Below are 20,117 nucleotides of genomic sequence, written 5' to 3' on the forward strand. Positions count from 1 at the left end.
ACCAAAAAAAAAAAAAAAAGTCAGCCTGAATAAGAGGCAATGTTTGCTGCCCGTGAGGTCTGTCAGGCCATGACACGGCCTCTCCCCGGCCACCGCCAAGGTCTCACAGCTCGGGAACCTCAGGCCTGGCCAGACAAAGAGCCTCTGACAGCGTTCAGCCGGAGCGGCAGGAGATGGGAACGCTCCCTCCTGCCCTCCTCATCTGCACTGCGCTCAAAAAAACCCCCTTCCAACGGGGAAAAAACTCCACCGAACTCCGCAGCCAGTTGCTGGGCAGAGGGATGGTTCCTCTTATTCCTGACGGGAGAAAAAGCGGCGGGGGGAGCGCGGGCGGCCGCGCCGGGACACAGGTGCGCGGGGAGCCCGGTGACAGCCCGCGCTGGCCCCGGCAGGGTCCCCTCACTCGGTAAGATGGCTCCCATCCTCCGGGGTGCCGGGGCGAGGGAGGCAGCGCGGCCGGCCCGGCCCGGCCCTGCCGCACCGCAAAATGGCAGCGGCCACGGCCCCCCCGCCCGCGCCCCGACGGTGCTTACGAGTTGCAGGGCCGCCGAGGACTCAGGCTTCTCCCCGGAGCCGCCGTCCGGCACGGACTCGGCCGGCTGCAGGCGGCTGTCGGGGCCCCGCTGCGGTGCGGAGCGGCTGCGGCTCCGCGGGCCGGGCTCTGTCACCTCCTCGTCGTCGTCGTCGTCGTCGTCGTCCTCCTCCTCTTCCTCGTAGTCGTCGTAGTCGTCGTCGTCGTCGTCGTCGTCGTCCTCCTCCTCCTCCTCCTCCGGAGTCTCGGCGCCCTCCTCCTCCTCCTCCTCCGGCGCCTCCTCTCCGCCGTCCCGCAGGAGCAGGGGGAAGGCCCGGGCCCCGCGGGGCACCTCGGCCGCAGGGTCCTGCGCCGCGGGCAGGCGGGGGGCCGGCGAGCCAGGGTCGGGGAGGGCCTCAGCGCCGTCGGCGGCACCGCCGAGGTACTCGGCGTTGATCATGGAAGCCAAGTCCTGCAGCCGGCGCAGCGGGATGTAGCAGGACGACGGGTCCTGGCCATAGCCGGGCTTGGCGGCCGCCAGCTGCATGGCGGGCGGCTCGGGGCCGCGGGCCTCGCCGAAGGGGCCGCCCTTGGCCTCGGTGGCCGACAGCGAGGTGCCGAAGGGGACGAGGCAGCTGCGGCGGCTCACTTCGCAGGCCTGCTCCATGCCGGGCGGCGGGCATCCACCTGCGGGCACAGCACAATGGGGTCAGCCCGGCCCGCACCGCAAAATGGCAGCCGCACCCGGGGGCCGCGTTGGGCTCCGCCGGCCCCGCTCCGCCACCGCCGCACTACAGGCCCCAGGCCGCGGCCCGGCCACCCCGGCTCAGCTCGGCACGGCCGGCGCCGGGGTCGTTCGCCCTGCTGGGCGCTGCCGCAGGGCCACCGCTCACCTGCGGGTGCCGCGGGCGGCTCGGCGCCTGCCCCCGGAGCGGGCGGATGGGGAGACGCGCCGACCCGGCCCGGCCAGGCCCCGCCGCCGCCGCCGCCGCTCCGCCGCCTCCCTCCTCCTCCCTCCCCCGCATGCGCGCGCCCGACGCCGCCGCCGCCGCCATCCCGCGAGGGCGCGCGCGCGCGCGCGCCCCCACCCCGCGCGCCCCCGCTCTTGGGGTTCGGCGGCCGCGGCCAATCAGCGCGCGCGCGCCCGCGCGGGCCTGGCCCCCCCTCCTGCCCCCCCGCCCCGCACGAGCACCCCCCCCTCGACGGCCCCCCCCCCCATCTCGGGGGGGCGAGGTGGGGAGGGGGCGCTCAGTGCTGCCCCCCCCCCGGCACGGCCCGGCCCGGCCCGGCCTGCCCCGCTGCCCGCATCCCCCCCCACCCGGCACCGCGGCCTCGGGGCCGCCGCCCGCACCTCCATCGTAGGCGGCGGCGGGGGCACCGAGCGGGATGGGACGGGGCGACCCCGCAGTGTCTCGCCCGCCGCTCTTCCCCCCCCCCCCCCACGCCGGGCAGGCCGCGGGCCTGCGAGCGGCGGCGGAGCGGGCGCCAACAAAATGGAGTCGGCCAGGCCCTGCGCCCCGGCGGTGCACCCGGGTGGCGGCGGCCCCCGTGCACCGCTCGGCACCGCTCCCGGCCCCGGTGCCCGCGGGCGGTCAGCGGGGCGGGAGGCGCGGGTCGCCGCCCGCCCCCGCCGGGCTCGGGTTACCCCCTGCCATTGTCCGCCGCGCCCCGCGGGCCGGCCCGGCGCCCCCGCCGCGCTCCCCCCGCCGCCCTCCCGCGCACCGGCGGGCCGGGCCGTCGCCCTCCGCGAGGCTGCCGTGCAGAGCCGTGCGAGCCTTGCCGAGCCTCGCCCGCCGGGGAGCGGCGCCGGGTGCCCGCGGCCTGGTAGTCCTCGCCGGGCTCCGCCGCTCCCGGACAGCCGCGCTCCCGCCCGCCCTCCCGCCGCCGAGCGGCGCGCACCGGCCCCGCGCCCGCCCGTTCCGCCGGGACGGGCCGCCACCGCCGCCCCCCCAACCGGCCCGCGGCGGGCGGCGGCTCCGTCGCTACCTCCGATGCGGGCCGGGGTCTCCGCCGCCAGCCGCGCGGGTCCGGGCGCCGCGCCGCGCCGCCGCCGCACCGGCACGGCTGGGCAGACACGGGGCGGGGGGCAGCCGGGGCAGCGCGGGGATGTGGCACCGGGGCGGTGCTGCCCGGGCCGCGCGGGGGGCAGGGCCGGGCTGCCGCCCCCCGGGGTGCCGCCGCGGGGCTCGACGCGGCGCTGCCCGGGCGGACCCGCTCCCCCCGCCCGCCGCTGCCCTTTGTTTCCCCCCCCGCCGCCCGTCCCCGGCCCGGCCGTGCGGGAGCCCCCGGCCCTGCTGGCGCCGCGCTCCCCCCGCCGGGCTGGGCCCCGGAGCAGCCGCTCTGCACACCCAGACAGGGAGCGCCCGCTGCCCGGGCCTCGCTGCCCCGCAGGCGCAGTTTTTCCCCACTGAAACGCTGTCCTGGAGCGGCTGCGGGCTGGCACCCCAGCGGGGCACTGAGGACTCGCCTCCGCCCTGCCTGCGCACCTTGGCAGCCCCACTTGAGGGCACCTGGCTCCCTGGTGCCCCTATGGTCTTGCCCAAGCGCTCTCTCTGCCCTGTCTGCAGCTGGCGGTGGAGCAACCATTTCTCTCAGCATCTGCTCCTGACGAGCCACACCAAGGTCCCCGACCCATTGTCACCCCACTGGTGTGTGCTGCCACCACAGAGAGACTGCCATGTTCGGCTCATGCCACTCCAGCACACCCACGGAGGGTGGGGTGACTCGGCAGGAAGTTTTGTTCGTGACATGTTTGTACCTCCGAGGTCCCAGCCCAGGGCTCAGCTGGTGGCACCTGACCTATTTTAGGCCCTTTCTCCCCATGCTCACGCGCCATGGTGACATGTGGGAGCTGGGGCCATGCTGTACCCAGTGCTGAATGAACCTGGCACCTAGCTGCAGTATCCACACAATTCTCCCCACCTACGCAGAACTAGGGCATCACCTGGCATGCCCAGGTCCCTTGGTTTACACTTGAGTGGGGGAAATACATTGTCCATCTCTCCAGGATCGACTCCAGCTCTGGTAGCTGCAGCCTGGCACACCTGGGAAAGGGCCCAGCAGCCACTTTTCCTCCTTTCTCATTGGAGCAACCTGCCACACACGTTTCTGCCACGTTCCCAGAATAAAGCAAATGGTTTATTTATACCCCCCAGGGGCAGGCAGGGCCCTGCGCAGGGCGGGAACGCCTGGTGTCTTCACAGAGCCTGGTGTCTGAGGCCCAATGAGTGACCTGGGGAGATGTTTAGAGCTGTTTTCAAGCAGGGGAACTGTATCCTGGGCCCTGACTGTCACCAGCTGCCCTCCTTCTGCTGATGTGCCCCCTCTTAGACTGAGCGGGGAGAGCCGGGGCCACCATCAGGACATGTCCCAGCCTGGTTTCCCCCTGTGAGCCCTTGGTCCGTGGGCACATGGCACAGCACATCCCAACGGGACGCTGGTGTGCAGGGGCTGTACCGCTTGGGCAGCAATGTCCAGACAGCTCTGGGCACCTCAAGTCATGTCCACATCGCGCTGTCCCAGTGGGGCCCCGCAGCGATCCACCTGCAGCTGTGTGGGTACCGGCGCAGGGAGGAGCAGGGCAGTGGCGGCAGGATGCCCTCAGACGCACTTCCCATCTGCTGTGTCACCTCTGCCCGTGCCACGGCCAGCGCCCGCAGGAAGGGCCCTGCTCCGGCCCGTCTCTTCCGGCAGAGGAACAGGGAAATGGCACCGCGGCCGCTGCCTCCCGCTCCCGCCCGGATGTGCGGCACAGCGGGCAGCGTGGCCGGCTCTGCCGCCGCGGGGCTTTGTCTGCGGGCTGCAGCGGGGAGCGCGGGCGGCTGCGGCCTCCCCGCTGCGGGGTTCGCCCTGAGCCCCCCACCCCGCGATCGTGCTCACCCCCAGCCCAGCCCGGCTCCCAGTATACGCAGGAGCTCTGCGGCCGGTGGCCACGGAGCCGCCCGGCACTGCGGGCTCCCTCTGCAGGCCCCGGTGCCCGCGCACAGCCCGCACGGTGCTCCCACGGGAACGGCCCAGTGCCCCCGCTCCCGGCGGGAATGCGCATCCCCGGCTCCCGCCATGGCCGCTCCCCGCCGCCGCCGCGATGATGCCGAAGGGACCGCGGCCCCGCACCGGGGGCTCCCGCCCGCTCCCCCCGAGGGGGATGAGGGCGTCACGGCCGGCCGGCGGGGAGCCCCAGACCCCAGCGCGGAGGGAGCTGTGGCCCACGCGGGTCCCGCGGGAGTCGTGGGCAGGATGGGCTGGCTGCGAGTCGCCTCCGGCCGCGGATGTTCACCGGGGCGAGGCCCGGGGGGAGCGCGGACCCCGGGGGCAGCACCGGGATCCTGCACAAAGGGCCGGGGGCGGCGGCTGGAAGCCGTGGCCGTGGGGCTGGATGACGGTCGAGAGCGTGGGCGAAAGGGTTAAGGAGTCGCGGCGGGCAGGGGGAGGGCTGGCCCGGCCGGGGGAGAGGAAGGAAGCAGAGGAGGAGAGGAGAGGAGCGGAGAGCATCCTGCCCGGAGGGTTTGCCGGGGGCCCCCTTTCCCCCAGGAAGCAGCTTGCGGGGCTTGAAACCGCAGGGATGGAACGGCGGGAGCCGGGGCGGCGGGTGGGGCTCAGCCCGGCTTCGTGCCCGCAGGCGCGACTGTATCGGGCCGTTGTGCCTGGCGCCGGGGCTGCTCCTCCTGCCGCGGTGACCTCGGCTTCCCAGGTCCCTCACCTCGCAGTCCCCCTGCCCTGGTGCTCCCATGGTCCCCCGAAACCTTGCGGGGGGCAGCCCAGAGACACACAAGGGCGGTGGGTGCGGGCGGGACCCCTGCCACGAGCTGCAGGGGACAGGAGCCATCACTGCTGAGCAAATCTGCCCGGCGCGGAAGAGCTATCACTGCACTGTCACCTGGGGGCCGGTCTCTGCAGCAGCCATATGCAGCATGGGGATAATCCCGAGGGACCGAGGTCCAGAGTGCTCGTCTGGGTGCTGCAGCTGCTCTCGGGGACCGCTCTGCCTCTCCAGCCCTCAGGTTGCCCCCCGTCCCCAACTCAGGGCTTCCAGCCCTGGGCAAAGAGGCTGAGCACAACGCTGGGCTTTGATCCATCCACCTAAGATAGAGCCCGGTTCACCAGATTCTAATGCCCATGGGGTGTCCTTCCCACACTGGTCCTGTCACCCGGAGGGATACAAACGGGATACACATGGGACACAGTGCAGCTCTGCAGCCCAATTCCCTGCCCTGCCCCACTCTCAGTCCCATTCATCTGTGCGGGTGATGGAGAGCAGAGCCAGGATACATCCCCATGCCGCAGACCGTTTTTCCCGGTCGCGTTTGTCATCCTTCCAACACAGTCCCGTGGCTGTCCTGCCGCGAAGGCCACTGTCACCAGCCTAAAGGCGGAGGGTGTGCGGCGGGGAGCTGCCCGCCCGCTCCGTTCTGCCCGCCCCGCGCAGCTGCTCCCGCCGGCCGGGAGATGGGGCTGAGAGTCCGCGGCTTCCCGCAGCACCGCCGGGTCTGCCGGGTGGGCGGGGGGCTACGAGCGGGGGGTCCGCAGCACGGGACCACCGCCCTCGCTGGCACTCCCAGCTCGGCCAGTCCGGCTGGGGCTGGGGGTCCGCAGTAGCGCTGGGGCTGGAGCCTCGGCTCTGCCGCTGGGGGGAGAGGGGGGTGCGTGAAGGGAGGTGCAGAGGTGCGTGTGTGTGTGTGTGCATGGGTGTGCGTGTGTGAATAGGGATGGTGGAGTACATGTGTGTGCGTGAAGGGGGGGCGTGGGAGTGTATGAGGGCGCATGGGGGTTCCGTGGGGGATGTAGCGCGTGTGCTTGGCTGGAGCTGGATGCATGCAGGGGGTGGATGTTCCTGGAGGGTGTGCCTGGGGTGTATGTGCAGGGTGGACACGTGTGTGTGCAGGTGCTTGTACCTGGATAGGAGCTGCAGACGTGGGGGTGTGGGGGGGGGGGCTTGGGTGCATGCCTACATCTCTCTGTGTGCTACATTAATGTGTGAGGTGTCCCTGGACGCAGGAAGTGTGGCGGGATCCAATGTTTGGATTCCTCCACAGGAGAGACGGGCCCCTGCCTCAGCCTCTACTCCGATGTGTGGGTGCTCACGGGCCCCTTTTCTCTGCCCGCTTGCCCATGGGGGTTCTTCCCTCCCTTCGCTGCCTGGGCACATGTGGCCCAAGCATGGGACAATGACGGGCAGGTCGTGGAGCCGGGGCTATGGCAGGCAGGAGCAGCCAAAGGGGCAGTGCCAGCTCCTCCTACCAGTGGGGCAGACAGCAGGCTGGTGCCTTTCCGCCTCGCCAGCCTCATCCTCTCCTGCCCGGGGGCAGAGGCTTTCTGCATCTCACAGAAACCAGATTCTCCCCCTAGATAAAATCCTGTCGCCTTTGTTTTGTGGAGAAAAGACAACATCAGCTCCCGGCCAAACAACAAAGTCGTTAAGCAAAGGCATCTCCGGGAAGGGGCTCTGAGCCACATCCCGGAGCTGGAATGAGAAACCAGCTGGTGTCCTGGCCCCTGGGGTGCTGTCTCCCCCAGGGCTCAGCATTCCTCCCAGGACCAGAACCATATCCATCAGGATTCAGCATTCCCCCAAGGACTATTGCAGCTCCCCCAAGACTCAGCATCTTCCCCACACAACCCCTCCCCCACCCCAGACCAGAGCCACCTTCCCTAGGGCTCAGCATTCCCTCAGGGACCACAGCATCTCCTCCAGGACTCCAGCATCCCTCCAGAACCACAGTACTCCCCACCACGGAACACAGCATCCCATGAAGGACCAGCAGCGCAGTGGGGTGGCTGTGAAGCTTCTCAGCCCCACCAACACCCCACATCCCATAGGGACTCACAGACATTCCAGAAACATGCAGGGGGAATCTGCAGCCCTGGAGTAGGCAGGTACGAGGCCCCACAAATTGGGCAGGCAGGATGCCCGCGGGCATGGCTGGGCAGGGAGTGGTGCCAGGGCCCAGGACTGGGAGCGGGCAGCAAGGGGGGGTTGTGGTGGTGGGGGTGTGTGGGAACGCTGCCTCAGGAAACCAGCAGGATTTACTGGGCTACACACTAAATCCCCCTCACAAAAGAGGCCTGTTCGTGCGGACAGGATGCTGGTGGCTCAGCCACACTTGTTTGGCCAGCAGAGCCTGGTGGATTAAGGACAATTGGTTCAGCCCTGACAGAAAATACCAGGAATGTTAAACAATAAAAACTGCCTCCAGTTGTCCTGGGGCTGCGGGACGCCCCGGGCTGCTTCCCTGCCCAGCCACGGCCCCGGCTGCCCTGTGCCTGGCAGAGCTGGCTCGGACACAGCCCATGTATCCACCCGCCGCTGTAGCTTTGGGGGGTTCACTGAGGGATGCAGTGGTGCCCGGGGAGGGATTGAGGGCCATCTCCCCAAGCTGGAGCAGGCAGGCGGGCACAGTACTGGGCACTGCCAGAACCCTGAAAGCATCCCTGGGCTGCACTGATGTGGGTTGTTGGGCTGTAGGTAGCAGGCACTGCCTGCACCTGTGGCAAGACTTTTAAGTGTGCGAGGATAGAGTCAGGCTGTAGCAGGTCCCTGATCACAATGTCCCCTTGTGCCTCCCCCCCAGCCCCTTGGTATTAAGGATTAGCAAACCCACCTATGCCTCACCCTGTGAAATTGGCTGTGGCCTCCTTTTCCAGGGATAGGGCAGTGCAGGGGGAGCAAGAACTGCCTGCCCTCTGTGCTGACCCCAGGCATGGAGTCTGAAGTGAGGTCGGGGCAAGCTGGGCACAGCCCCTCTCCGTGTTCAGTCCCAGTCCTGGCCGGGATCTGGGCAGCCCCTGTGGGCAGCTTGGGCAATTTGCCCTTCAGCGTGTGAATGCCCCATTCAGGGCTGTGCGAAATGCATTGGTTCTGGCACATTAGTGGACAGCTGGGATCCTTCCCAGGCAGGCAGGCTGCCGGGACAGGCAGGTTTCACACCTGCCAGTGGGCTGTCTGCCTCTGCCTGCCGTGCTGGAATGGGGGGCTCGTCTCAACAGAGAGGGGAGCTGGGCCAGGGATGGAGGCTGCAAGCATGCCAGTGGAGTGGGATCCCCCCAGCAGCCCTACAAGGGGCTGTGACAAGGAGGGGACACCAGCAGGGCTCTGAAAGCTGTTGGGCTCCTCGGCACACGCGATTCACAACAGGCACAGCATCCACAGCTGAGTCAAGTCCCAAGATCTGTGTGTCTTGAGATCCCAGATCCCAGCACCGTCACAGCAGCAGCCAGGACCGAGGGACTCCCTTTCCAGCTGCCCTGGGCCCAGATCCTGCCCCAGAGCACCTGCCAGCCCCCATTCCCTTGGGCTGTTTTGGGGCAGGCTGTGCCAGAGAGCCAGCTTCCATGCTGGAAGAGGCAGGTTCCAGGCAGGGGGCTGCGAGTGCAGCTGGGAGCTGAAGGAGGAAACCAGATCCTGGGGCTAACGGCTGGCAAAGCCTAGCCCTAGATGAAATCCTAGACCCAGGGAGTGGGCTGGCAGGAGGGGGTGAGACAGCTGCAGCCCTCTCTGCCCACACTGCCGTCATTGCTGGGCACCACAGGGCAAGGGGGGACAAAACAGGCACCAGAGAGCAGGGACAAGGGTTGGAGACCCCCAACTTGTGCTCCCAGGGGCTTTGGGAAGACAGAGCAGAGCCCGTAACTCACTTTTATCTGGAGTGCTGGGCTGGCCTGGGCAGGAGGGTGCGGGGGGTCCCCAGTGCGTGGGGCTGGGCCCCAGAGCACTTTCCCAGCCTGGGAGCCCATGGCAGTTGGGGGATCGGTTTCAGGGCGATGCTGGTAGCGGAGTTCACGGTGGCTTAGTGCAGCAGAGGCTAATGGGGAACAGATGCGAGGGTGCTTTGTGCTGGAGCAGGCCTGGAGGCACGGGAGTGGGGACATTGCTTCCTGCACCTGTGGCACTGCCTCTGTGTCCCACAGGAGTGATCGCAGGCCCCTGTGCTGGCTGGGGCAAGGAGGCAGTGAGGAGGCAACCCCTGACCTGCCTTCCAAGCTTAGGTGAGCCCTTTGCACCCCAGGAGCAGCCCAGAAACTGCACCGGGGTGTATTCCAAAAAAATAATTTATCAGGTTGATATTTCACGTACATAAATATTCATCTCTGTGGCTATGTACAGATGCAGCAGGAGCCTGGCAGCAGCGGGGCTCCTGCCCAGAGACACTTCCACTGAAGCACTGGCCAAAGCCCATCTCCCTGGGCAATGCCATGGGCATGCCAGGCAGTGCCTGCCTGGAGAGGCTCTAGCTCCTGCTGCCCCACAATACCAGGCAGATCGCAGCCAGGGCTGATGGCTCAGTGCCCAGAAGGAGCCTGGAGAGAGGGACACCCTGCCCCGGTGCTGTGGCTCAGGGCTCTGCCCACCCACTGCTCAGCCCGGACAAAGCAGGGACCTTGCAGGAACCTGGACCCCCTCCCCACAAGGGCAGAGGTGGCCTCGGCATCACCCTTCCCTGCCCTCCCTTAAGTCCTCACGCTGGGATAGGAGAAGAGGTGGGGAGCCAGTGGCAGCGGGTCGTGGGTGAAGACGGAGTCGTCAGAGGAGCAGGAGCTGGCGGTGTCCTCGCAGGAGGGCGAGTACTGCTCGAAGGGCATGGAGAGGTCCAGGTACTGCAAGGGGGGATGGTGCCATGACCACCAGTGCTGTCAGTGCCGACACTGCCCATCCCTTCGCCCACCAGACTCCCCACATCTCACCTCCTCCGAAACGGCCGCCAGGATCTTGTCCAGCCCCTCCACGAGCTGCTTGAAGGTGGGGCGCTGTGAGGGCACGGCGTGCCAGCACTCCCGCATCAGCATGTACCTGGGGACGAGGGGGTGTTAGCGGGGTCTCACCGTGCCCCCTGCCCACCCACCTGGCCGGTACTCACAGCTCGTGGGTGCAGTTGGATGGCCGGTCCATGCGGTGCCCCTCCTTCAGCAGCTTGAACAGCTCCTCCACAGGGATGCCAGGGTATGGGGAGCCCCCCAGTGTGAAGATCTCCCACATCAGGATCCCAAAGGACCACCTAGGATCACACATGGCAAAGTGGGGGTCAAACACATCCTAGGGCTCTCCCCCAGCTTGGCCAACTACACCCTGCAGCGCTGTGGGAGCAGGGATAGGGGAGGGTGGAACACCCCTGGCGAATATGTTCTCTGCTGTCCCCACATAGTACCCCCATCCTACTCATGGGGACCCTCCAGTACATGCATAACCCCACAGTGCTGCCTTGTCCCACACCAACAGCATCCTCATCCCACATCCAACAGACCCTCATTCCCCTCAGGACTCACACGTCGCTCTGGTGGGTGTAGACACGGTCAAACAGGGCCTCGGGTGCCATCCACTTCACTGGCAGGCGACCCTATGAGAGCAACCCCTTGATCAGCTCAGCCCTGGTGGGGGGTCCCTGTGCCCCTCTCCCAGGAGCCCCACTCACGTTGCTGGTTTTCTTGTAGTAGTCGATGTCGTGAACGTCCCTGGCCAAGCCAAAGTCAGCGATCTTCATCACGCTCTCTGCTGTCACCAGCACGTTGCGGGCAGCCAGGTCACGGTGGATGCACTGCCATGGGGAAGCATCACCCACAGGGGTGTGAGACGGTGACTCCAGCTCCACACGTCCCCTTCTTCAAACACAGAAATCACCGTTTCCCTCCCACACATCCCCCAGCACCTCTGCGGTGGTGGGGCCATCCCTTCATCGGGCTGGATGCAGTGACGGGCACGGTGGTGGCCACAAACACTTCCCCAGGAGGTTGGTCAGTCTTTGAGTCCCACATTTTTGGGGAGGTACTGCCTCGAGCTTTGCTGGATGGGGCTGGGAGGTTCTGGACAGCCTTTGGGAATGGGCTGGGCTCCCTTTCCACAGGGACAGTGAGCTCACCAGGGACACACAGCTCCTCTGTCACCGCCATACCCTCCCAAGCCGTGCCCAACACAGGTAGCCCATGCAGGCCATGCCAGCCCTACCCGTTTGGACTCCAGGTACTCCATGCCACGGGCCACCTGGTAGACACAGGAGACCAGATCCTTGAAAGAGAGCTGCTCCTCAGGCATTGCCATGACATCAAAAGCATAGTCAGGTGTCGGGGGGCGGCGGGCACGGAGGTACTCGCGCAGGTTGCCCTTTGCAGCGAACTCCACAATCACATACAGCGGCCCTGGGAAGGATAGCCACTTGCTCAGCCCCTGCCCTGCCTTGTCCCTTCCCAGTTAGCCACTGACCCCAGCAGTCCCCATCCCCAGTCCTGCTCCATGCCCCTGGCCCTGCCCGAATCCTGCCTGCACAGCCCCCTCACCATCCTGTGTGCAGACTCCCAGAAGATTGATGATGTTCTTGTGTTTGTCCATGAGCTTCATCATCTCCATCTCAGATATGAGGTCAGCCAGGTCCTTGTCGGTGGCGTTGTCTGGGGAAAGAGGGCTGTGTCATGGTGCCAGCTGGGTGGCACTCCTGCCTGGTGCTGATGCCACCACCTCTGTTCCCAGGACACTGGCACAGGAGCCATTACCTTTCAGCATTTTGACAGCCACGGTGACAGCTCTGTCTGGCCGGTCTCTGTCGATGCCGTAAGCCTCTGCCCGCACCACCTGGCCAAAGCAGCCTTCCCCCAGGGGCTTCCCCAGCACTAGCCTGGCAGGGAGAAGCAGAACCATGAGAGACCACAGGGATGGCCTTATGGTGGCCAGAGGCCTTCCCATCCATCACCCGCATTCTCCTGTCCCTGGGGCAGCTGGGGAGAGCAGCCCTTGTCCCTGCCCCAGGTAGCACCGTACTTGTCTCGGGGGAACTCCCACTTGGCGTCAAGGGGCAGGTCCAGCTCCATGACACCAGCCAGCATCGGGGCACAGCTGGAGGAGAGACGGGTGACACGCATCAGGGATGTGCTGGACTTCCCAGAGGAGCTGGAATCCAGGGAGAACTGTGGAGAGACACAGGTCCTCAGCCATCCCATCCCACGCTCCAGGGCCAAAAAAAGACCCAACAGTAAAGCAAAGAGACCCTCACTTGGAGCAATGGGGTGAGGGAGCCACAGGAGGGAAGGGCAGCCCCAGGGCTGGCAGCAGGGTAAGGTGTGATGAGCCCAAGTGGCACTCATGGAGCTCGTTGGTCACCAAGGTCCCCCCGCATTACCAGGGCTCCAGTTCAGCACCCACCTGTCGGATGAGTGGGAATTTGGAGAGTTTGTGGACTGCCATAGGCTCCAGGTGCTGCTTGCTCGACTGAGTCTGCATCCGGCACAGCACCACGACAATAATGGCCATGGCCACGGCCAGTGAGCCCGAGGTGTAGATGATGATGTCTGTGTACTTGGTCTCAGGGGCCTCAGCTTCCCGCACCAGCTCCTCTTCTGCAGGGAGTCAGTTATTTGGCCTGAGGCATGGCCAACTGCATACTGGGGATCCCAGACCCCACACTGGGACCCCACCCCTACCTGGCAGGACGGTGAGCCAGGCAGACTGGTAGGAGAGGCCAATAGAGTTCCCTGCCAGGCAGGTGTACTCGCCAGCATCCTCCACGGACACATTGCGCAGGTACAGCACCTCCACCTCGGAGCTGTTGATATCTGCAGTCTGTCACAGAGAGGGATGGATGGTCAGTATCCGTCTTCCTTGGGGGGCTCTGTGCACCCGTCACCACTTTAGGGTGGGTGTCTGGGACCTGGGCGCTTCCAGCCCTTGTTACCTTGAGCACTTGCACATAGGGGACCCCATCGGGACCGTAGTTGCTGCCATTCACTTCAATGTGCTTCAGCCACTGGATGTGGGGCTGGGCATCACTGTAGACCTTGCAGAAGAACTCCACATCGCTGCCCACCAGGGCTGTGGTGTTGGCGGGCAGCCCAGCCTGCAAGATGGGCCTGTGCGGGGACCTCTCTGTGCACAGGGAGCAGAGCAGTGTCACTGACATGGTGGCTAAGAGCATGGGCTCCTTTCTCCCTCCTTCTCCGCCCACCATGGAGCCACAAAGAGTCCTTCCCCAGCCCTACAACAGACCAGCGCAATCCGAGCCTGGGCTCCATCCCATGTCCCTGGGCTGTGAGGGACGTGTGGGCTGCATCAGTGGATGGGCCATGAATAGAGGCTCCTCCACCCCTTTCCCTGACCCTGCCAGGCATGGGGAAGCCCAGATCAGCACCATGCTGAGGAACCCTCACCCAGCACATCCAGGAGGTAGCTGTAGTGGATGCTGCCAAACCTGTTTTCCACCAGGCAAGTGTAGTTGCCGCGGTCAGAGGGCACCACGCTCTCCATCACCAGGCTCCAGTGCTGGTGCCGGAGCTGCAGAGGGGGAGGTAAGGCAGCGAGGTGAGATGGGGGAGATGGATCCTGGGAGGGAAGCTGCGGTGGGAGGAGCTGGCCCGTACCCGGATGCCCCCGATGCGGTGCTCCCCTCGGAACTCGCGCCCATTCTTGAACCAGCGGATGCTGGGGCTGGGGCTGCCTGAGGCCGGGCAGCGGAACTTCACCGTGTTCCCCGCAGGGACTGCATACAGCTTCTTGTCCATCCGGTGTGGGTGAGTCCAGTAAGGAGCTGGGGACATGCAGGATGTACAGTGGGAGGGGGCCTGTGCTGGGAGCAGGAAGCAGCAGTGCCCCATGCCCCTGGTTCTGCCCCAGCTGCCCTCTCCTGCAGTGCCCCGGGGTGGCACTGACCTCTGTGCACATAGACTGATTCCTCATTTTGCTCTCCGTGGGGACTGTCCCCATCACTATCTTCATCATCATCACCTGATGCCAGGGAGTCTGCAAAGGGAAATGGGTTGAGACGGACAGCCCTGCCTGCAGGGCTGGGCGGGCAGTGGCTGCCTTGCTGCCCTGGGGGCAGCTGCGTGGTGCTGCTGGGGCTCCTACCCAAGACAGAGATGGTGAAGTTGCGCAGAACCTCCCCAGTCCCCCGTGCCCGGCACACGTAGAGCCCTGAGTCCTCATAGGCAACCTCTGAGATCTCCAGCAGGCTCTGCCAGAGACGGATGCGAGCCCCCGAGACGAGTGGCCGGGACTCCTTGTACCAGACCACACTGGCACCACTCTGGTTGGCATCACAGTACAGCTTCAATGTGTTGCCTGGGTCCAGCAGGAGATGTTCTTCTTCTGACTCCAGCAAGGGGCTCTCAAATAGCTCTGGAGAGATGTGGTGAGTGCCCACCCCAGTGCTCACCCCTCCCTGCCAGCAGGACCCCACCATATGCCCATCCTAGTGTGGAGAGCATGTGGTGCGACACAGCCCAGTGCCTGGCTCTGCCATCCCAGAAAGCGGTAAGGGCTGGACTCTGCCCTGCAGCACGGGGACATGGTTTCCCCAGTGGCATGTCCCTGTCCAAGGCCACACGTGCCACCATCCTTCCACCACTCCCAGTGGCTCAGGGTGCTCCAGCCTGTTCTGCCTTACTGAAGGAGGGCACCAAACCCCCCTAGACACCAATTGTCGTTCCTCTACATGCCCCAAGCATGGCTGGGACCCCTACAGTCTGGCTGTCCCCAGCGATGCCCGGGCTGGCAGTGGAGCCCAGCTTGCCGATGGCCAGCAGCAGCGTGTGCACACGGAGGGCAGAAACAACCTGGCCGCCAGCAGAGCAACACCACCGCAGCCCGACTGCCCACGTGCAGGAGCCTGGAGGGCATAAGTGTGTCTCCAGCCCAGAGCATGGCCAGCACAGGAGGGATGTGGGGTAGCTGGTCTCTGGTCCCCAGGGACACATCCTTCTCCTGCACCCACCACCGCGAGGTACGGACTGCCCGCACCTCGTCAGGAGCCACACGCAGCTGCCATAGCCCACAGCGGTCTCGCCATCCCTCTCTGCCACGTGTGTCCACCGAGCGAGCCGAGCACCCGCAGCACAGGGACAGCCTGGCTGGAGCCACCCTGCTCCTGTCAGTGATGGAAACGCTGGTCCCTGTGCCGTGTCCCCAGCTCCCGCCAGCCCTGCCCTGCAGGCAGAGCGGTTGGGCTGCGTGCCCAGGGCAAGCACCCGCATCCCACTGGCTGCCCAGCTGGGACGGAGAAAGTATTCAGAAAGCACGACTCCAATCCCGCCGCCCCCCGGCGCCGCTTCACCCCCCGCAGCCGTACCTGGCTCCATCGCCCTGCCCCGTGCAGCCGCCGCCAGCAGCAGCCCCGCCACGACTTGCAAGAGGGGCCGCATCTTCCAGGCCCCCCCGGCGCGGGGGGTCCCACCCTGAGGGACAGGCAGGGTCGGGTGAGCGGATCCGGGCGGGCAGCCCCCTCCTCTCCCGAGGCACCGGGGAGAAGCGGTGCAAGGTCCCCAGGTCACCGCGAGGGCGGGTGCGCATGGACGGGAGGCAGCGCATGGGGGTCCCTGGGCAGGAATGGGAGGGGGCACGGAGAGTGGGAAACACCCCGTTTGGGTGCCGGGAACCCGACCCCGCCAGCCAGCGGCAGGCTGGTCAGGGCGCTGGGGGAGGTCAACCGGGGGCGGGAGACCGCGGGAGATCCCAGGGAGGGGGACAGTGTCCCGGGAGGGGGGCCCGAATAGTCCCGGGGGCGAGGGTCGCGGTCGGCGCGGTTACCGGCGGTGACGGGCTCCCGCGGCGGAGCCGCCTGCGCTGCGCGGGCCGGGGCAAAGTCCGGGGGCAGCGGGCTCAGCGCCGCCGCGCCCCACACCGTGGCCCCATGGCGGCAGGGCCGGGGACGGCTCCGGCTCCGGGCTCGGGACGGCTCCGGGCTCGGGACGGCTCGGGCTGCGAGCAGGGCTGGGGCTCGCTCCAGGCTGGCTCCGGCCCCGCTCTGCCGCCGCCGCGGGGGCGCGGGCACTTTGTAGCGACGCGCTCGGGTTACAGCGGCCCCGCCCGGAGCGCTGGGAGGCGGGAGGGGGGGACGGGGACCGGCCCCGCTCCGCCGGCACCTCTGCAAACCGACCCGCCGCCGAGCTGGGCGGGAGAAGTGGGGGGGGGGGGGGGTAGCACCGACCCTCCCCCCAGCAGCGAGAGGCGGCCCCCGGGCCCCTCCGTCTCAGCCCCGCGGGTGCAGCCTCCCCTCGCGGGTGGGGAACACAGGGGCTGCAAAACACCCGGGGCTGCTCCCCTGTGCCGTCCCCTCGACAGACCGCACGCGTGGGGAGCAGCAGATGGGACAGGGGGCAAGGCCACCTCCGTTTCCCCGCAGTTGCTGGGAGTGGGAGCACTCCAGCCCCAAGCAGGTGTCGTGGCCCGGGCTGGGCGCTGAGCGTTGCTGGATGCCCAGCAGCCCACACGCTAATTGTGCCATAATTAGTTGTAGCGTTATCGCTGTCGGTGCCATAAAGTGGCTGTGACCCTCATTAGGAGCGTCATAAAACGCGGCTAAGATGCGAGCCAGCGTTGGAGTGGCCTAATCCGACCCATAAACACTTCGCCCTCACCTTCCCTATGCTGTTGCCTGTGTTGGGGCAGGCAGACCCCACCATGCCCAGCCCTTGCTGCTCGTTGGCCCACGCAGGACCCCTGGGCATTGGGGGAAGCCTGGCCTCAGACGCTCTTGAGCTGGTGTAGTCCCACAGAACAACGTCCCCTGAGCATCCTGCTGCCATCAAGAGGGGCCAGTATCCCCAGTACACAGCCAGGGTCTGGCCCAAAGAGCTGCTATCCCTTTGCTCTATCGCCATCTGCTTCACCACTTTCTGCTTCCCAGTAAGACCTTCCAGGGCTGTGCTGAGCCTGACACACAGCCTTGCCCATACCTGGTATGGATCTTGAGGCTGTGTTGAGTGGGATGCGCTGACACTGTCACCCCTCATTTTGTAGGGCCACACTACGAGTCCTGGGCACAGCCCTGTCCGTGCTGCTCCACTGTGCCAAACCAGCAACTTCCAGCATCACAGTTATCACTGTGAGGTCTGGTTGGTGCTACAATCTCCCACTCCGTGCTGCTCCCTATGCTCGTGTCTCCTTGGGGTGCAGGGGTGCACACAGCAGTCCCGGGGCCAGCAGCCCCCAGCAGCTGTTCATTCCTACTGATGCGTGAAGCGGACAAGAACATCAATTTCACGGAGCAGCAGCCGCCCCTGCAGAGTTCACAGCATGCCGGAAGCACAGAAAAATGTTGGGTTCAGCTCAATTCGAACCAAAACCAAATTAAAACCAGAGAGAAGGGGATGTTCCCAGTATTGGGAACACCAGGGAGAGCTTGGACTCTGGGGAGCCTGTGGGATCCACAGCCTGGGATGAACATGGAAAGATTCCCTGTATCCCAGGGTTCCCCAATGCTGAGTGGAAGAAGGGCAAGCAAATCAGTGCAGGCACCTCGCCCAGTGTCACACTGAACATCCCCATTGGCCAGGGGAATGCCGGGCACAGGCCAGGGTTTGGTGGGGCTCTGCTGTAGGCGGCTGGGAACTGGTCACCTCCCTGCCGTCGGGCAGTGCTGGGCCGGGGCTGGGCTGCCTGGCTTGATTTATAACAGCAACTGACGGCAAACAAAAAGCCCTTCACAGCAGCCCAGCCCCACCGCCTGCCACCCGCTGCCGGCCAGCACCACAACGGCTTCTGCCACGCCAGCAGCTCAACAAGGGGGGATTGTGCCAGCACAGCACTCTGCGGTGTGGGTGCACCCCTACCCCAGCACCCTCCTCTGGTGCCCCTGTCTCCCCCAGCTCATGGGCTGCTCCCATCACTGTGGCACCACAAGGGATATGCGATCCGTGGTTGCTTAGCTCAGACACATCAGGATGTCCAGAGATGAAGTGCGTTCCCAGAACTCCACAGATGGAGCAGACGGACCTGCTCTTGCCCCATGCCCCGTTTGGACACGACCCCCTGGCCAGACTCGGCCTTGCTTACACGTGCGGGGCCCTGCGGCAGCGAGCATGCACAAGGGGCCGGGCGCCGGCATGCTGGGGCTCCATCCTCCCGCCCCTGCTCCTTCCCCCAGGCAGTAAATCATCCCCACTCCCCTCATGAAAGGCCCATGTATGTGCTGCCGGTGCAGGGAGCCTGCCTGGTGCCAGCAATATTGCTCTTGGAAGGCAGCCGGAGCTGCGGGAACACAGCCGCCCCTTGTGCCTGGCCCCAGCACTCGCCGCCACTCCCGCTGCGGTGGCACCTGTGGCCAGCCAGAGCCCGCGCGGCACGGTGGCTCCTGTGGGGGCCGGAGCCTGGGGGGCTCTTTCCTCCTGGAAGTTTCTCTTGGCCTGCCCTGAACGGCTCTTGTTCGGGGCACAGAAGCCCCAGCTCACTGTACCCTGTACGTGCATAGGATCTGAGGCTGAGCAGGCTCATGCCATGAACCGGGGTGATGTGAACCTTCTGACACTGTGGGAGTGGGTCAGTCCTGGATCAAAGGGGTGAGCCCCAGCACAAGGGCTTCCAGCTCCATCCAGTCCCACTGGCTTCAACATGGTAGCTTTCAGCCCCAGCCACAACCTGCTGCCCTCACATCAGCAGGGAGCCACTGAGGAAGGCAGGGGACAAGCTGGAGGGGCAGGCAGCTGCCCCAGACTAGGCAGGGGCTAGGGTCCTGCCCTGGAGGCAAGCAGCCAGGTTCGGGGCAGCACATCCCACCAGGCCCTGGTCTTGCCTGCCCATCCTTATCTCTGGCAGGGAGGGACTGATGGAGCAACCCAGCTCAGTTAAGGTTTAACCAGGCAGAACTTGGCAAACATAAACCTGCTGCTCCCTCTGGGGAGCCAAGAATGTGGGGCCCAGTGCAGGGGCTGCAGGACAGGGACACCAGGAGCCCAGGCTTCACCAAGCCCCCAGCGTGGCACAGGAGCATCCACAGATTGGGGCAGTGAAGGCTGAGCGGGGAACATACAAGTCGAGGCTGATCTGGCAGGACAGTGGGCAGTGTCATGCCTTGTCCCTGCTGCAGCCCCGCCACCTCTTCCTGCCCCAGCTGTGTGGGGGAGTGCTACAGCTGGTACAGGGAACGAGTTGCATGGGACCAGACCATGTGCTGCTCCCTGTGGGGACACGGCACACACCATGTGCTGAGTTGGGCATCAGTAGGCCAAGCAAGCAGGAGCTTTGCTCATCAGCCCTGTCCCTTGCACAACACATTGGGGGTTCATCCCGGTAAAGCAGCAGCCATGGCAAGGAACTGCAAGGCAGGAACGGGGCCGCCCCAGTCTTCCCAGCCCCTAACTGTAAGCAGGCACCCGGTCCTGACTCCACATCTGCACCTGATTTACTCATTGGAGCCAGCGAGGCCACAGGGATGGCAGTGGTCGGGGCTGTGGCCAGGGCTGCGCTCCCCCCAGCTGAGGCAGGGACCCCGGGTGTGCTGCTGGAGGAGCAACTGGCTCCACAGAGCTGGCTGAGGCCTGGGGAGAGGACTGTGGTTCTTCTGTGGAGGATGTGGCTGGTGGGTGGCTCTGTGCTCTGTCCCATGCCTGCCAGCCCAGAAGGCAAAGGAGTTCAGCCTGGCGAGGCAGCCAGAGCCCTGGCCCAGGGCAGGGAGGAGCAGAGCTGGGCCAACAGCACACCAACACCAGGGCACACCTGGGTACAAGTGGCACGCTCCATCCTCAGCCTCCTGGCCATGTGGGTGGCTCTGGTCCCACAGCCAGGCTCCAGGTCCCCTCCTGTCATGCCCAGGAGTGCCTATGCATGCTGGTGTCCCTCTGAGAGCAGTCCAGCAGCAAGATGGGCAGCCCCCCAGAGTGGGGACAGGGAGGAGGTGCCATTACCAGCTTGCTGCCAAAC

General features: G+C 66.0%; 3 protein-coding genes across 7 annotated transcripts in view; 1 reads left to right on the forward strand and 2 right to left on the reverse strand.

Annotated features, from left to right (window-relative positions):
* Nucleotides 1-1,481, reverse strand: part of NSD1 (nuclear receptor binding SET domain protein 1) — a 60,430-nt gene extending 58,949 nt beyond the window's left edge. Inside the window, exons 1-2 of one of the 2 annotated variants that reach the window (XM_048320067.1) lie at nucleotides 1,405-1,481; nucleotides 534-1,198 (exon numbers count right to left, since the gene is read on the reverse strand). In XM_048320067.1, the coding sequence (XP_048176024.1) occupies nucleotides 534-1,178 (645 nt within the window). In that variant the 5' untranslated portion in view covers nucleotides 1,179-1,198; nucleotides 1,405-1,481. Of the gene's footprint in view, nucleotides 1-533; nucleotides 1,199-1,404 lie in introns of those variants that run through there. The other variant, XM_048320068.1, reaches the window with a different exon arrangement.
* Nucleotides 1,482-1,897: 416 nt separating this feature from the next.
* On the forward strand, nucleotides 1,898-4,918 carry LOC125333954 (basic proline-rich protein-like). Its single transcript, XM_048320288.1, has 2 exons — nucleotides 1,898-3,043; nucleotides 3,842-4,918. Exons 1-2 carry the CDS (start codon nucleotides 1,898-1,900, stop codon nucleotides 4,916-4,918), a joined length of 2,223 nt encoding a protein of 740 aa, XP_048176245.1.
* A 4,620-nt stretch (nucleotides 4,919-9,538) lies between these two features.
* Nucleotides 9,539-20,094, reverse strand: FGFR4 (fibroblast growth factor receptor 4). Of its 4 annotated transcripts, XM_048319634.1 has the most exons (18): nucleotides 16,008-20,094; nucleotides 15,550-15,655; nucleotides 14,331-14,600; nucleotides 14,133-14,222; nucleotides 13,844-14,010; nucleotides 13,634-13,757; nucleotides 13,162-13,352; nucleotides 12,911-13,049; nucleotides 12,633-12,826; nucleotides 12,252-12,397; nucleotides 11,987-12,108; nucleotides 11,774-11,884; nucleotides 11,445-11,635; nucleotides 10,915-11,037; nucleotides 10,769-10,839; nucleotides 10,363-10,500; nucleotides 10,190-10,295; nucleotides 9,539-10,102 (listed from the first exon to the last, which is right to left on the reverse strand). In XM_048319634.1, exons 2-18 carry the CDS (start codon nucleotides 15,620-15,622, stop codon nucleotides 9,956-9,958), a joined length of 2,403 nt encoding a protein of 800 aa, XP_048175591.1. In that variant the 5' UTR covers nucleotides 15,623-15,655; nucleotides 16,008-20,094; the 3' UTR covers nucleotides 9,539-9,955. The 4 variants fall into 4 exon arrangements, with proteins under 4 accessions (XP_048175591.1, XP_048175592.1, XP_048175588.1 ...); XM_048319635.1 differs by lacking the exon at nucleotides 14,331-14,600; XM_048319631.1 differs by having other exon boundaries at nucleotides 14,133-14,600.
* Between the last annotated feature and the right edge of the window lie 23 nt (nucleotides 20,095-20,117).

The sequence above is a fragment of the Corvus hawaiiensis genome, chromosome 15, assembly GCF_020740725.1.
Source record: "Corvus hawaiiensis isolate bCorHaw1 chromosome 15, bCorHaw1.pri.cur, whole genome shotgun sequence".
Lineage (NCBI taxonomy): Eukaryota > Metazoa > Chordata > Aves > Passeriformes > Corvidae > Corvus > Corvus hawaiiensis.